The sequence below is a fragment of the Chiloscyllium plagiosum genome, unplaced genomic scaffold (genome assembly GCF_037043375.1).
Source record: "Chiloscyllium plagiosum isolate Xiang-an unplaced genomic scaffold, Cpla_swu_hap1 HiC_scaffold_22, whole genome shotgun sequence".
Lineage (NCBI taxonomy): Eukaryota > Metazoa > Chordata > Chondrichthyes > Orectolobiformes > Hemiscylliidae > Chiloscyllium > Chiloscyllium plagiosum.
Genome location: NW_028270160.1, coordinates 79,735,071 through 79,751,960, shown reverse-complemented (window position 1 = coordinate 79,751,960; position 16,890 = coordinate 79,735,071). Strand labels below are relative to the sequence as shown.

Genomic DNA, 16,890 nt, shown 5'->3' with positions numbered 1-16,890 from the left:
GGCAGGGAACATGAAGAATGGCAGCGGAAGTACGTCACCAGCGAACTTGAAAAAATCCGGATTGATCAATTATTCAGGAGCAGTTTTGGCCACTCCAGCCTGTCTGGCACCACGGTGGTTAGCGAAGTGGCTGGCATTGGTAAGACAACAATGGTGCAGAGGATGGTCCATGAATCGGCAGCAGGAAACATCTATCCTCAGTTCCAATTTGTTCTACATTTCACATTTCGAAATCTTAATGCCATCAACAGAGCCATTTGTCTGACTGAAATGGTATTGGATCAGTAGCCTTATTTAGAAAAGATAATTGAAGATATCTGGAAGAAACCTGAATATCTTCTCTTGGTTTTTGATGGAGTAGATGAGTACAAACACCAGATTGATTTCACTGGCCGCGTGGCTGGTGATGTCTCTGCGAATCACTGTGTTGCGCCTGACTGCATATGTGAAGTTTTTGAAATGGTGCACTCCCTGGTACAGCAACAGCTGCTCAGAGGTTGTTCTGTGCTGGTTACCAGCCGGCCAACTGCTCTTGACTCATTGGAAAAGGCCAATGTCAACCTTTGGGCTGAGATCCTGGGCTTTCTTGCTGATGAAAGAAAAGAATTTTTCAGAAAGTTTTTTGGCAGTGAGCAACTCGCTACCAATGTCTTCAAACACATCGAGGAGAATGAGATCCTGTACACCATGTGCTACAACCCTTCATATTGCTGGATCATTTGCTCAACTTTAGGCCCGCTCTTTACACAGCTGAAGTGCAAGCAACCTCTTTCCAAAACCATCACTCAACTTTTCTCCATCTACCTTTCCAATCTCTTGGACAACCACAAGCGAGATGTTGAGGACCAGCAGATGGTTTTACAGCGTCTCGGGGAGTTGGCTTACCAGGGAGGTTCGAAAAGGAGAATTGTTTTTAATGAGAATCACTTCATTCAGCATCAGCTGGAGTCCAGCAAATTCATTTCAGGATTCATGATGGAGATCTTGGAAAGGGATGACACAGCTAAAAACATTGTGTCCACATTTCTCCACCTTACCATCCAGGAATTCTTGGCCACCCTGGCTCAGTATTTGAGTCCAAAGCATCAGAACGTGGTGGAAATGCTTCACTGTGCTTTTAAGAAGGATGATGGTCGGTTTGAGATTTTTATTAGATTTTTAGTTGGTCTTTCAACACCCACTTCATCTCGAAATCTGGAACCATTCCTGGGTCCGCTGTCTCATCACACGACCAGTCAGGTGATAGACTGGCTGCAGGCCAATGTTCAGGCAGAAATCAAACACATGGACAGAGTCACTGGAAAGAGGAAACTGCTGAACACATTCCATTATTTGTCGGAGTCTCAGAATAGAGCTTTAATTCAGAAGACCATTGGATCTGTGGAGCATTTGAACTTTGGGGACTCCAATCCAAAGAATGCACTGAGATTGAACCCAATGGACTGTTTTGTAATGTCTCATGTTGTACAACTTTGTGAGTCAGTGATGGAGTTGAATTTGGAGAAATGTTATATTCAGGAGGAGGGGATCAAACGATTGGCCCCTGCAATCCACAAGTGCAAAGTTCTAAGGTATGTTTGATCCGGGTGAAATTCGATAACATGTCTGCAATGACCCATTGATTTTCTCTTGTAAATTCCACCTGATATGAATTTCATAGGATCATAGAATCTCTACAGAGCAGAAAACGGTCATTTAGACCATCTAGTCTGCATCAACCCTCTGAAGTGCATCCCATCTAGACCCCTCCCCTATCCCTGCATTTCCCAAGGGACATGAAAGGCTACAGAAAAGATTTAGAAGGATGTTGCCAGGGTTGGAGCATTTGACCTATAGGGAGAGGCTGAATGGACTGGGACTGTTTTCCCTGGAGCATTGAAGGCTGAGGGTGACCTTATATATAGAGTTTATAAAGTCATGAGGAACATGTTTCGGGCAAATAGGCAAGGTCTTTTCCTTGGGATCTGGGAGTGAGAGGGGAAAGATTTAAAAGGTACTTAAGGGGCAACTTCTTCACACAAAGGATGGTGTGGGTATGGAATAAGCTGCCAGAGGAAGTGGTGGAGGCTGGTGCAATTACAACATTTAAAAGGCATCTGGAGGGTTTACGAATAGGAATCATTTAGAGGGATATGGGCCAAATGCTGGCAAATGTGATTAGATTAATTAAGGATATCTGGTCGGCATCGACGAGTTGGACCAAAGGGTCTGTTTCCTTGTTGTACATCTCTATGACTCTATAACCCATCTAGTCTGCACATCCCTGGAAACTATGGGCAATTTAGCATGATCAGTCCATCTAACCTGCACATAGTTGACTGTGGGAGGAAATCGGAGTACCCAGACACTGGGCGAATGTGCAAACTCCACACAGACAGTCACCCAGGGGTGGAATCAAACCCAGATCCCTGGTGCTGTGAGGACACAATGCTAACTGTTGAGCCACTTGTCACTATAGTAGCTGAATCACAATTACTATTCGTTTTTTTTCTGAGAGTCAAGGAGTTTTCCATGCTTTTTATTTATTTTTAATACTACTAACGCATTGACCTTGATACTGAGTGCTCTAACTATAACAAAAAAAAGCACCAGGCTAACTTGGTTGGTCTTACACTGTGAGACATTCAAAGCCACAAGGAGTCTGGCAGAGTCTTTAATTAGTGCTATGACAAGGAAACAAAGAACCGAGCCAAATCATCGTACCTCTGTGTTCACAACAGAGTAAAATTAAAATCTTCAAAGATTTTAACCTCAGCAATTCCTAACCAGACTTTATAACCAATCGCAGACTCTGTTGATAATGAAACCTAGACGGTAGGTTAATAACTGAAACAACAAAAAAAAACAATTTATTACCAATATAGGAACTTTAGCACAGCAAACTTAAACAACAAAGTTTGAAACCAATAACCTTGTTTTCAGGGCAATTCACACAAAAGACAGACAGACAGACAAATAAACACAGTGAAGGGATAATTAAAATAAAGTAACAAAACTGGCCAGATTAAGTGGTTTTCATATCTTACTCTCAATGTATATTTAATGGTTTCTTTGTTAATTTTCTGAAGATATCGATCTGTGCCACCTTTGAATTCACTCTGACAACTGAAATTCTGAAATAAAGTGGAAGGTTAGGCAGGGAGCATTTAAATCTTCATGCTGTAACGTCAATAGCTAAGTTCATTCTCTCAAAAGCACAGTCCCAAAAACCAATTTAAACTGTGATCTATGCCTATGTTTGACCATCTCGTTCTCTCCCAAAAACAAATGGAAATTGCTGTTCTGAGGAAAGCTCATTGGACCGAAATATATCTATCCACAGATGCTGCCAGACCTGCTGCGCTTTTCCCTCAATTTTTGTTCTTGTTTCTTATGTCCAGTATCCACAGTTCTTTCGATTTTATGTTCTATCCCAGGCTTGTACACAACAATTCCCAGGTACTGGCCTGATCAATTCCCAAACATTTCTTATCTGGTTCAATGTGCTGCTCTCCCACTGTGCTGAAACATCTACAGGATCCTATTGATCAAGAGCTAACCTGCCATTAACTGTGAGGCCCCACCTCGCGAACAAACAGCAGCTTGTTTGTTTGTTTTGTTGAAACACAAGTTGCTGTTCACAATCCAAAGATCATTTCCAGCTCATTGCAGTTCACAGCTACAAATCAAAATTGATAAAATAATAAATTAAACGAAAAGTTGGCGAAGGTTTGAACACTAATCCTAAGAGGCCCTCAATTAAATGAACAGACCTGGTGTGTGACTGAACACAGTTCACTGACAGAGAATAGCAATGGAGATCAGGTGGCAAATCAAACTGTTGAACCCAACCTCCGTCACCAATTGTGTGCCATTGCAGAGATGAATATCATCCTTTGTAGTTTACTTTTACAAACCAAAGCTAATCTGATATTGTATTTGACCCAACCATTCACTAGATAAATAGTAAGTGAATGCTGTACCTAGTTCAATGCAGAATACGTTGCTAACACAGCAAGGCTGCCATTCATGTATCTGAAACTGTTACGGGTGAGGGTCAGGGTGGGTTTGAAATAGAGGTTCAACAGTCTGTGATTTACAGGAGGCATGATCTGCCCTTTGTGGTAGCACAAAATTCACCATTCACCTCAGTAGCAGGGAGATTGGGCAGCTCATCACCACATATTTTACATGACTGTTGGGATGAACAATTATCCATTCTGCTTGGAACTGAAAACATAGCTTGTGTATTGTTAAATACATCAGAGAAGCAGGAATTTATTGATTGATTGATGTCTATAAGTCTTTTTCTTTGTTGTGTTATCCAAGCAGGGCAATAATGCCTCACAATTAACCATTGCTTTTACTCTTTGCTGGATTACATATGGATGAGTTCAATGCAATATAATTGCACAAATGTTTTAAAAAATTGGATATAAGACAATCAATTTTTTGTCTTGCGTTCAACTTATCATAGAGTCAAATAACATGGAAACAGATCCTTTGGTCCAACCAGTCCATGCTGAACGTAATCCCAACTAAACTAGTCCCACCTGCCTGCTCCAGGCCCATATCCCTCCGAACCTTTCCTTCTCATGTATTTATCGAAATATCTTTGAGAGTCATAGAGATGTACAGCATGGAAACAGACCCTTCGATCCAACCTGTCCACGCCAACCAGATATCCTAACCCAACCTAGTCCCACCTGACAGCACCCAGCCCATATCCCTCCAAACCCTTCCTATTGATATACCCATCCAAATGCCTCTTAAATGTTGCAATTGTACCAGCCTCCACCACATCCTCTGGCAGCTCATTCCATACACGTACCACCTTCTGTGTGAAAAAGTTGCCCCTTAGGTCTCTTTTATATCTTTCCCCTCTCACCCTAAACCTATGCCCTCTAGTTCTGGACTACTCAACCCCAGGGAAAAGACTTTGTCTATTTAGCCTATCCATGCCCCTCATAATTTTGTAAACCTCTATAAGGTCACCCCACAGCCTCCGATGCTCCATGGAAAACAGCCCCAGCCTGTTCAGCTTCTCCATATAGCTCAAATCCTCCAGCCCTGGCAACATCTTTGTAAATCTTTTCTGAACCCTTTCAAGTTTCACAACATCTTTCCAATAGAAAGGAGACCAGAATTGCACACAATATTCCAACAGTGGCCTAACCAATGTCTGGTACAGCCGCAACATGACCTCCCAACTCCTGTACTCAATACTCTGACCAATAAAGGAAAGCATACCAAACACCTTCTTTACTATCCTATCGACCTGCGACTCCATTTTCAAGGAGCTATGAGCCTGCACTCCAAGGTCTCTTTGTTCAGCAACACTCCCTAGGACCTTACCATTAAGTGTCTAAGTCCTGCTAAGATTTGCTTTCCCAAAATGCAGCAACTTGCATTTATCTGAATTAAACTCCATCTGCCACTAATTGCACCCATATCCACCACTTCCTCAGGAACTACCCTCTGCGTTTAAAAAAATTTCTTCTTGTGACTTTTTTAACTCTGTGTCCTCTCACCTTAAAAATGTGCCCCTAGTCTTGAAATCCCCCATCCTCGGGAAAAGACACCTACCATTAAGCCTTTTTATACCGCTGATGATTTTATAACCCTCTTTTGCTCCAGTGGGAAAAAAATCCCAGTCTATCCAGCCTCTCCTTATAACTCAAATCTTCCATATCAAAGCTTCCTGGTAAACCTTTTCTGAACCTCCTCCACCTTAACAATATTCTTCTTTTACCTAAGTGACTATAACTGGACACAGTATTCCAGAAGAGGCCTCACCAATGCAAACTTCAAAGAATTATGTACCTGAATCCTTAGCTCCCTCTGTTGTACAACACTGTCCAAAGCCCTCCCATTAACTGATTAACCTCTCCCCAAGTTTGTTGTATCAAAATGCATTTATCTAGATTGAACTCCATCTGCCATTTCTCAACCCATTGACCCATTTTGTCAAAATCCCTTAGAAAATCCTCTTCTTTACTATGCCACCAATTTTGATATCATTTGCAAACTTACTAACCATGCCTCCTGTATTTTCATCCAAATCGTTTCTATAAGTGACAAACAAAACACAAGCCAGAACCGATCCCAGTGGAACATCGGTGGTGACAGGCCTCCAAGTCTGAAAAACAACCCTCCACATTGTCTCCTGCTGATAAGCCAATTTTGTATCCAATTGGCAAGCTTTCCCTGAATCCCATGTGTCCAGTTTTGGGTTAAAATATATATTCTATTTCCAGGTCATAAAATGGGTAGTACATAATAAGGCCATCTGGCCAATTATGTCTGCACTGGCTCCTTAAATGGCCTACACACTTCATCCTATTCCCCTCCTCTTCCCTCAAAGCTATCACATGTTTTCTCCTTCAGATATATATCAAATTCCTCTTTTCAGAGTTGTGCTGGGTTGTACTGTCAATAGCCTTTCAGTCAGTGAATGAGTAACAGCAATTTACTGAGTAAAATATATGATAAGAACTGTACACCTCTCATTTTTCACCAAACAATTAATCTATTGTTTGAAATATGTGTTCACTGGTCACCAACTAATTCAGTGAGAATAGTTATGCAAGATTTCAATCTGTTTTCTAATACTGCACAACACTGTTCGATCTGCCCATGCCTCAGTGTGTCAATGAGAAACAATTGGATGGAGTTTCTGTAAGGTGAAGTTTATGTTATGTTAATCGGAGAGATTTCCCACTCCTTGATTGTTTTTTTTTCCTTGGCTGTTAGGCTGAATGACAATAACATTGGAGATACAGGAGTCAACATTTTGTCTGCATCATTGGGGCATTCGGAATGCAAAACAAAGCAATTGGAGTAGGTAATCTTCCCAACATTAACCCCAAATTTTATGTGCAATGATTTGCGGCAAGTCGGGAATTTGCTGTATCTTTGGCATGACCACTGTTGAAAATATAGGGGAAGGTGAGGACTGCAGATGCTGGAGATCAGAGTCAAGAGTGTGGTGCTGGAAAAGCACAGCCAGTCAGGCAGCATCCGAAGAGCAGGAGAATCGATGCTTTGAACATAAACCCTTCATTAGGACTCCTGATGAAGGGTTTATGTTCGAAATGTCGATTTTCCTGCTCCTCGGATGCTGCCTGACCGGCTATGCTTTGCCAGCACCACATTCTTCGATCTTGCTAGACTGCACCTGGAGTATTCTGTTCTGTTCTGCACAACAAGTATATATTAGACTGCAATCAAATTTCAACAGGAAGATATTAGAGAGAAATTGAATCAGAATCTTTTTGTGGAAATTATGGTCACATGGTAACCAATGGAGATGTTTAAAATGCTGAATGATGGGACAGGATCGTTAGCTAAAAGATCAAGGAAAGAGCATTATTTTAAAGTTACAGTTAAGCCATTCATTCAGGAGCCAGTTCAAACCACACTTCTTCCAACTAGAGAAGGACAATTTTCAGATTCTCAACAAAAAGAGTTGTTAAGATTCAGAGACGAAAGTAAAAAAGTTAATTTTTTTGTTCAATTAATAAAATTTGGCCTAAGCTGATGTGTTTACATCCCACGTTGTTACAATGCTTGAGGAGAGATGCAGGGCATCGGAGAAAGGAAGAAATGTCTCATGAAAAGGATTTCATGGATCATGAACATAAGGTCTGAAGATAGATTGAAAACATTGGATCTGTCTCCATTAAGGAAAGGAAGCTGTGATGTAATTTGAATGAAGTATTAAAAATGATAATGACAGTGGAAAGAGTCGGTAACAATAAACTGTTCACTGCCATGAAATGATCAAGTATATCAGCACAAAAATTCAAGAAATTGCCAAAAGAAGCAAGAACAATGTGAGATAATCTTTTCTGCACAGTGACTGGTTAAGGTTGGAATGTTGTGCCTGACTGACATCATGGCAGAGGCCGGTTCAACTGAAGTGTTCAAAAAGGAATTAAACTTTGGTCTGGAAAGGCCCAGTGCACAGGGATACGGGATACAGAGTGGCAGGAAGTGACTTGCTCATTCGGAGCCTCGAATCACCTCCTCCTGCACTGTACCCTGTTTGATTCTGTGAGGCTGTAGGTACACATATTCTTTTCAAAATTAAGAGTAATGTCTTTCAATTAAGGAATAATAGTGTTAAAGACTAAAAGCATTAAAGTTAATTGATTATTAGTTCGTCATTACTGAGTCAAATAAAATGAAAAGGAGGCTGATGGTTCAAAAGCTTTCTCACTTTGTTATGCTGATCCAATTATTGCTTTTCCTTCTCAGTGGAATTTCTTTTATCTTTTCGAGCTGTATTGAAAACTGATTTGTAATTCTCAATCTTTAGTTTGCAGGATAACAATCTGACATTTGCTTGCATTGAAGACCTGAGGTTGGCATTTAGTCAGAGCGAATCATTGTCAATGCTATACCTGGATGGAAATAAATTCACTGATGATTGCATTCCGAAAATGAGAAACTTCATCATCAACTGCAAGAATTTGGAGCTGATTCAGTGAGTGCATATGTTAAAACATTAAACATTTCCATTGTATTGTAAACAATAATTTCCTTAAGTCATGTCCACAGCAAGTTCTTCAGGGGTGCTTAACATATTAATTCACCGGAACATAGAAAATCAGAGCAGCAGCAGGCCATTCAGCCCATAGACCCTGATCTATCATTATATATACCATGGATGATTATCCAACTTTGAACCCTGTTCCTGTTTTCTCCCTGATATCTTTGACCCCTTTAACCCTTAAGAACTTTATCTGCCTGGCGTTATAGAGATGTTCAGCACGGAAACAGGCTCTTTTGTCTAACTGTCCATGTCGAACAGATACCCCAAATTAATCTAGTTCAGATGGAGTTTAATTTAGATAAATGTGAGGTGCTACATTTTGGAAAGGCAAATCAGGGCATGACTTATACACTTAATGGGAAGGTCCTGGGGACTGTGCTGAACAAAGAGACCTTGAAGTGCAGGTTCTTAGTTCCTTGCAAGTGGAGTCACAGATAGGAGAGTGAAGAAGACATTTGGTATGCTTTCCTTTATTGGTCAGAGGACTGAGTCTAGGAGTTGGGAGGTCATGTTGAAGCTGTACATGACATTGGTTAGGCCACTTTTGGAATATTCTGTGCAATTCTCGTCTCTCTCCTAGAGGAGGGATGTTGTGAAACTTGGAAGGGTTCAGAAAAGATTTACAAATTTGTTGTCAGTGTTGGAGGCTTTGAGCTGTACGGAGAGGCTGAATAAACTCTGTTTTCTCTGGAGCGTCGGAGGTTGAGGGGTGACCTTATAGAGGTTTATAAAATAATGAGTCCCATGGTTAGGGTAAATAGACAAGGTCTTTCTCTGGGATGGGGGAGTCCAGAACTAGAGGGCGTAGGTTTAGGGTGAGGGGAAACATCGAAAAGGGACCTAAGGGGCAACCTCTTCATGCAGAGGGTGGTGCGTGTATGGAATGAGCTGCCAGAGAAATGGTGGAGGCTGGTACAATTATGATGTTTAAAAGGCATCTGGGTGGGTACAAGAATAGGAAGGAAATGGGACAAGCGCTGGCAAATGGAACTAGATTAGGTTAGGATGTGGAGCTGCCAGTGTTGGACTGGGGTATACAGAGTTAAAAATCACTCAACGCTACGTTGTAGTCCAACAGGTTTAATTGGGAGCACTAGTTTTCGGAGCACTGTTCCGGACAACCACCTGATGAAGGAGCAGTGCTCCGAAAGCTAGTGCTTCCAATTAAACCTGTTGGACTATAACCTGGTGTTGAATGATTTTTGGATTAGGTTCGGATATCTGGTCAGCATGGACGAGTTGGACTGAAGGATCTGTTTCTGTGCTGTACATGTCTCTGACTTGTTATGGACCAGGCCAGACCCCCTCAAAACATTTCAAGAAAGTAGCCCAGACCCTAACATTGCTCGTTGTTTTAAGAAGGTGTAGAGTGGATATTCCAGGAGAGGTGCCATTGGTCAAACCACTTGGTTTTAAACAAAACCAAATTTATTTACAAGATTAGTCAATGAAATAGAAGCAAAAGAGAACCGAATGCAGAATTAGATTAGATTACAGATTAGATTACATTACAGTGTGGAAACAGGCCCTTCGGCCCAACAAGTCCACACCGACCCGCCAAAGCGCAACCCACCCATACCCCTACATTTACCCCTTACCTAACACTACGGGCAATTTAGCATGGCCAATTCACCTGACCTGCACATCTTTTGGATTGTGGGAGGAAACCGGAGCACCCAGAGGAAACCCACGCAGACAAGGGGAGAATGTGCAAACTCCACACAGTCAGTCGCCTGAGGCCAGAATTGAACCCGGGTCTCAGGCGCTGTGAGGCAGCAGTGCTAACCACTGTGCCACCGTGCTGCCCACTAAATAACCTCACTTATCCAAAAACCAAACAGACTTTACCTGTTGTTCCCTATACTTGCAACAATCCCCATAAACACCTCGTGGCGCAAAAGGTAGCATCAACACAGGGTCTTACAGGAGAGAGATGTCAGACAGAGAGGATCAGCACGAACCTGCTTCTTTCACGTAACTGTTTCTTGGATCAGCAGCCTCAAAACACTACCTGCCTGCTTTCAGTGAATAGCCAGACGTCCAAAAACCAAATCAAACCAGAGAAAAGCTGAGCTGGCGGAAGTGACCATTCACCTTTCATTGCACAAATTCTTTTAAAAATAAAACTTTTTGCTGGAGGCAGTATCTGTAGCTATAATCAAACTGGCCGTAAAACCCTTCGAAACCCAAACCTTTTGGAACCTGTGTCTTTTACGATCTCTCTGGGGGGAAGAAAACCAAGTACAACAGAACCTTGTTAAAGGAGCAGCATCATCACAGACTCTATTTGACAACATTTGGCCCTAATCCCCATCAACCCTTCGTATTCATAAACCCATCCAGATGCCTTTTATATGCTGTAATTGTACCAGCCTCCACCACTTCCTCTGGCAGCTCACTCTAATCTCATACCATCCCTCTGTGTGAAAAAGTTGCCCCTTAGGACCCTTTTAAATCTTGCCCCCTCAACTTAACCCTATGCCCCCTAGTTTTGGTCTCCCCTAACCCTGGGGAAAACATCTTGTCTATTTGCCCACCCATGCCCCTCATTGTTTTATAAACCTCAATAAGGTCACCCCTCAGCCTCCCACGCTTCAAGGGTAACAGCCCCAGCCTATTCAGCCTCTCCCTCTAGATCAAACCCTCCAACCCCAGCAACATCCTTGTAAATCCTTTCTGAACCATTTCAACTTTCACAACATCCTTCCTATAGCAAGAAGCCCAGAGCTGCATGCAGCATTTCAAAAGTGGCCAAAGCAATGGCCTGCACAGCCACAACATGACATACTAAAGCAAAGAAATACAGATAGTAGAAACCTGAAACAAAAGCCAAAATTGCTGAAGAAACTCAACAAGCCTGACAGCATCTGTGGAGAGAAAATAAAGTTAATGTTTCGAGTCCAGTGATCCTTCTTCACAGCTGACTCTGTTTCTCTATGTGTAAACCTGCTGAGTTTCACCAGAAATTTCTGTTCTTTTTGAGAACAATATGTAACTTTTTCTTTCCAACCATTCAGTGTTTTAGCCAACAAACACTCTCTCTGACAGGGAATTTCTCAGACTCACCTCAACCTGAGTGAAGAAATTTATCCTCAGCTCAGCTCGAAATAGCCTACCCCAGATCCTTAGACATTGACCCTTAGTTCTGGACCTTGGGAACATCCTTCCTGTGTTTACCCTGACCTTTCCTGTTAGAATTTTGTAGGTTTCTAAAAGGTGCCCCATATTATTCTAACCTACAGTGAAAATAGTCCTAACTGATCCAGTCTCCCTTCATTCATCAGTCCTGCTATCCCACGAGTCAGTCTGGGAAACCTTTGTTGTATTCCTTCTATGCATGAATGTCCTTCCTTAGATAAGGGACAAAAACTATACACATGACTTCAGGTGTGGTCTCACCAAGGCACTGCATGTAGGCAACTAGACAGCCCTGCTCCTGTCGTTGAATCCTCTTCTCTTTTTTTTCTCTCTTTTTCTGTCTCTCTCTCTCTCTGTCTGTCTGTCTCTCTCTCTCTCTCTCTGCCTCTCTCGAACCCAGACTCTCTTCGCCTCAGCATGCTACTCTCTAAGGGGTTGTGGGGGTGAGAGAGACTGTCACACATCTTCTTCTGGAATTTGTCTTTGCAAAGGAAGTCTGGAGAAAGATGCAGTGGCCTTTGTCAAGGTTCATCCTGAGCAGCTCCATGACGCAAGACTCTGTGCTCTACAGTCTGTTCCCCGGGACGCACAACGAGACAAACATCAACTGCTCCTAGAGGACCATCACCTTGCTGAAAGACTCTCTTTGCTCTGCCTTAAAGTTGTTGATGGTTAGCTCCCACCTGAATCACACACACTGCTGTTCACCCTCCCTTTCCAGGAGTTAATCCAGCTGTTCTTTGACACTGAATACTCAGCAATCTCCTTCCCTGTTCTAGTGATTCAACTCCCAGAATTTTCCTCAGTCACTTCTCACTACCACCCTCTGGTGGATGCTCTTTCTCCTGCTGAGCCCCATGGCCTCCGCGATTCCCATCTCATTAAGTTGAAACAAGTTGTTATCTCTTATTGGTTCCCTTTGCGCGAGTTTCAGGTCTAGTCTGGTTGACAATGTCCTCACGAATTAACGAATTTGGTCCCTTGTGTTGCTACTGAGAATCTGATGCTCCCCAGTCGGAATCTATTCTCCGTCCTTGCCATTTGAAGCACTTCTTTGAGATGGTGTTCAAAGTGCAATCAACATTTCAGTGTGAAGTGATGTAAAATCAGCAAAATAAAAATCCTTGCCCATATCTGTCTTGATACCAGTCGTTAGGAAGGAGTCATTACCGTGTTAATTACGTGTATTGTAAACTTTAGTGCCAAAGTTGAAACCAGATATCCAACCCATTTTCATTCCATATTAATATCTGAAACATACATCTTTAACCACACATTGTATATCAGTCAGAACTATTTAATGTCTTCTGAAAATACCTCTGGGCCAGACCAGGTAAGATTCCCAGATTCCCTTTGGTGATGGACATGAGTGAAGCAGATGTGTATTTACAGCAATCACTGATTAGGTTATGCAATGGTGACTATGAAACTAACTTTCAATTCCAGATGGATTAATTATTTGAGATAAAATTCAGCCAGTTGCTGGCATTTGTACTCTAGGTCACTGCATTACAAGTCCAATGCGATTTCCCCCTCCAACTACATCCTCAATTTACATCATTCCCCAAATATCAACACCTTAGTTTCTTACAGCACTGTCTGTGTGTGCAGCAGCTCATTAGATTCTCTTTCCCCCACCACTTACACCCATTTGTTACTGTTTAGCTGCTCACAGTTTGATTTCAAAATGTGTGTTTCAATTGGAAAATTATGAATGATTCTGTCATTTTAACTTTATTAATTGGTTGGTTATTAATCATTAATTTCTTTCTTAGATTATGGAGGAATCAGTTCAGTTCAGATGGAAAGAAGCAGCTCCGATCATTGAGAGAATGCAGGGCTGGTGTCCGAGTATTTGTGTGATCAAAGGATCAAGAAATTGCCAACTATTTGGACTTGATATTACTGAGAGGTGTATTTCTCTCACCTCCATCAAGTGAAACACATGAGATATTACATTGGCTCAAGAAAAGCAATTCCTGGAATTCCGAAATAGAATGGGAACGATGTGGAGTATTCAATAGAAACTTTCAGTAGCAGCTGGTGTGTGTTGGTGTGTGGGTGATATTCACCGTCAAGCACAGGGAGATGGAGCTGTGATTGTGAAGCTTTTATAAAAGAGTCCGAGAGATCGCCATCATAGAAACAGGCCTTTCGGCCAGCGTGCCCATGCTGTCCAGTTTTCACCGTTAAACTAGTCCCTTTTGCCTGTGTTTGGTCCATGTACCCCCGTATCTAACCCATCCATACACCTGTCTAAATGTTTCTTAAATGATAAAATTGTACTCACTTCCACCACCTCTGGCATCCCATTCCAGACACTCACCATCCTCAGTGTGAAGAAAACTGCCTTTCTATGCCCTTTTGTATCTCTCTCCTCTCACCTTAAACATATGCCCCAGAGTTTTAGACTCCCTTGGGGAAAAGCTGCTGGCTACCTACCTTATCTACGCCTCTCATGATTTTATAGTTCTGTATAAGGTCACCCCTGAATCTCCTAAACTCCAGGGAAAAATGTCCCATCCTATCTCATCTCTTCTTGTAGCTCAAACCTTCCAGTCCAGGTAACATCCTAGTAAATCCTTTCTGCCCTCTTTCTAGTTTAATAGTTACTTTCTATAGTAGAGTGACTCGAACTGTGTACAGTATTCCAAATGTGACCTCACTCATGTCATAGAGTCATAGAGATGTACAGCATGGAAACAGACCCTTCAGTCCAACCCGTTCATGCCGAGCAGATATCCCAACCCAATCTAGTCCCACCTGCCAGCACCCGGCCCATATCCCTCCAAACCCTTCCTATTCATATACCTATCCAAATGCCTCTTAAACGTTGCAATTGTACTATCCTCCATCACTTCCTCTGGCAGCTCATTCCATACACGTACCACCCTCTGCGTGAAATAGTTGCCCCTTAGGTCTCTTTTATATCTTTCCCCTCTCATCCTAAATCTATGCCCTCTAGTTCTGGACTTCCCGACCCCAGGGAAAAGACTTTGCCTATTTACCCTATCCATGCCCCTCATAATTTTGTAAACCTCTATAAGGTCACCCCTCAGCCTCCGACGATCCAAGGAAAACAGCCGGAGCCTGTTCAGTCTCTCCCTATAGCTCAAATCCTCCAACCCAGGCAACATCCTTGTAAATCTTTTCTTTACCCTTTCAAGTTTCACAACATCTTTCCAATAGGAAGGAGACGAGAATTGCATGCAATATTCCAACAGTGGCCTAATCAATGTCCTGCACAGCTGCAACATGACTTCCCAACTCCTGTACTCAATACTCTCACCAATAAAGGAAAGCATACCAAACGCTGCCTTCACTATCCTATCTACCTGCGACTCCACTTTCAAGGAGCTATGAACCTGCACTCCAAGGTCTCCTTGTTCAGCAACACTCCCTGGGACCTTACCATTAAGTATATAAGTCCTGCTAAGATTTGCTTTCCCAAAATGTAGCACCTCGCATTTGTCTGAATTAAATTCCATCTGCCACTTCTCAGCCCATTAGCCCATCTGGTCCAGATCCTGTTGTAATCTGAGGTAACCCTCTTCGCTGTCCACTGCACCTTCAATTTTGGTGTCATTTGCAAGCTTACTAACTGTACCTCTTATGCTCACATCCAAATCATTTATGTAAATGACAAAAAGTAGAGGATCCTTGTGGCACTCCACTGGTCACAGGCCTCCAGTCTGAAAAACAACCCTCCACCACCACTCTCTGTCTTCTACCTTTGAGCCAGTTCTGTATCCAAATGGCTAGTTCTTCCTGTATTCCATGAGATCTAACCTTGCGAATCAGTCTCCCATGGGGAACCTTGTCAAAGCCTTACTGAAGTGCATATAGATCACATCTACTGCTCTGTCCTCATCAATCCTCTTTGTTACTTCTTCAAAGAACTCCTGTACACCTGCAACAAGGCATTCCAACTCTTGTACTCCATACTCTGCAATTTGTTCGATTGTACAATAAACCTGTTAGTTATTAATTATTTCTTATTATTATCTGTCTTCAGTTGTACATAAAGCTATACTCAATTTGTCATAAACATATGGTTGTTTGTATAATAAACATATGTTCAAGTGTGTAATTATTCCCAGCGTTAGACTTTACTGACAGTCTGTGTTTGATACTGGGTCAGAGATTGGTCAGCGCTGTAGCTGTTCCCCTGTGGGAATGACAGGGTCTGCATCAACAGTGTGTGTAAAATCAGTCAGGATCAGGTCGTAGTTTGGAACCAGTGACCATCTGCACAACGTGTGCCTGTCCCACTCTCATCAAATACACTGGAGACCCCGACACTTGCAGAGATCCCGCTAACAAAACTCTGAAAGAAATCACATTTGTAATGGAAGATTAATTAAGTAATCTCCCTCCCAGTCCCTAAAAGGCCATTTTTTGATGCTCCCACTGCATTCACTGTAATTTCACTTTGACCATCTCTGGTCCCTATCTCATGTCGGGTTGTAGGGTCGGGTCAACTTGTCAGTGTCCAACGGCAATTTTGTCGATTTGTCTGTTAAATATTCGCCTCTAACACAGATCTCCACAAGGCTCCATTCAGTCTTAGAGTTCAACAAATGGTGCATCGTCCAATGGTAAAGACTGGAAAGGACCCAGCACCTCATTGTGCACCCGTGTGTTCAATTCAGGCTGCACTCAGCTAAATATTCAAATATCAGTCTCCCACACTGTTGACAATACAAACGTGCACTCTGCTAACTGTCCACATGTCATTGTCACACACTGTAGACAGCAATCACTGTTGAAAGTTCACACTTTGCACACTACAGAGTGTCCGTATATTAGTTATCAAATATTATAGATGTTACTGTAGATAGTGTATTACTGTAGATAGTAAATACGTTGCACACTGTGGACTGTCCATACATCAGTTATCTCATACTGTAGACATTGTATTCCACGCCAGCACTGTAGCTGTACTGGCACACCTTTATTAGGTATGTGACAATTTTTAGAGGCTGATGTTGTCAGGATGCACAACCTTTGCAGTATACAGTGCGACCAGTCAGATGATGGCAGCTTAGTGGAACAGGGAGGGTTGAACCAAGACTAAGTGTGGGATATCCAGTGACCAGGACCCAGCCCGTGCCATCCCCACATCCACATACAAACCTCTCTCTCTCTATCAGACTGACTTGTTAGAACCAGCCGAGATTGCTGCAGATCTGATCCAGTCCCAGAGTCACAGCTTC

The 16,890-nt window shown here is 42.4% G+C and overlaps 1 protein-coding gene across 1 annotated transcript; it reads left to right on the top strand.

The window, feature by feature from the left end:
• Window positions 1-283: 283 nt before the first annotated feature.
• Window positions 284-15,764, top strand: LOC148146074 (NACHT, LRR and PYD domains-containing protein 3-like). The gene is made up of 4 exons (XM_087999243.1): window positions 284-1,571; window positions 6,733-6,819; window positions 8,300-8,467; window positions 13,450-15,764. Exons 1-4 carry the CDS (start codon window positions 460-462, stop codon window positions 13,535-13,537), a joined length of 1,455 nt encoding a protein of 484 aa, XP_087855369.1. The 5' UTR covers window positions 284-459; the 3' UTR covers window positions 13,538-15,764.
• Window positions 15,765-16,890: the final 1,126 nt, after the last annotated feature.

Bases quoted from the DNA above. Each gene is read 5' to 3' on its own strand.
- LOC148146074 (XM_087999243.1), top strand. From the start codon at position 460: ATGGTGCACTCCCTGGTACAGCAACAGCTGCTCAGAGGTTGTTCTGTG. The intron at 1,572-6,732 runs GTATGTTTGATC...CTTGGCTGTTAG, and splicing joins CACAAGTGCAAAGTTCTAAG to GCTGAATGACAATAACATTG. The intron at 6,820-8,299 runs GTAGGTAATCTT...CTCAATCTTTAG, and splicing joins TGCAAAACAAAGCAATTGGA to TTTGCAGGATAACAATCTGA.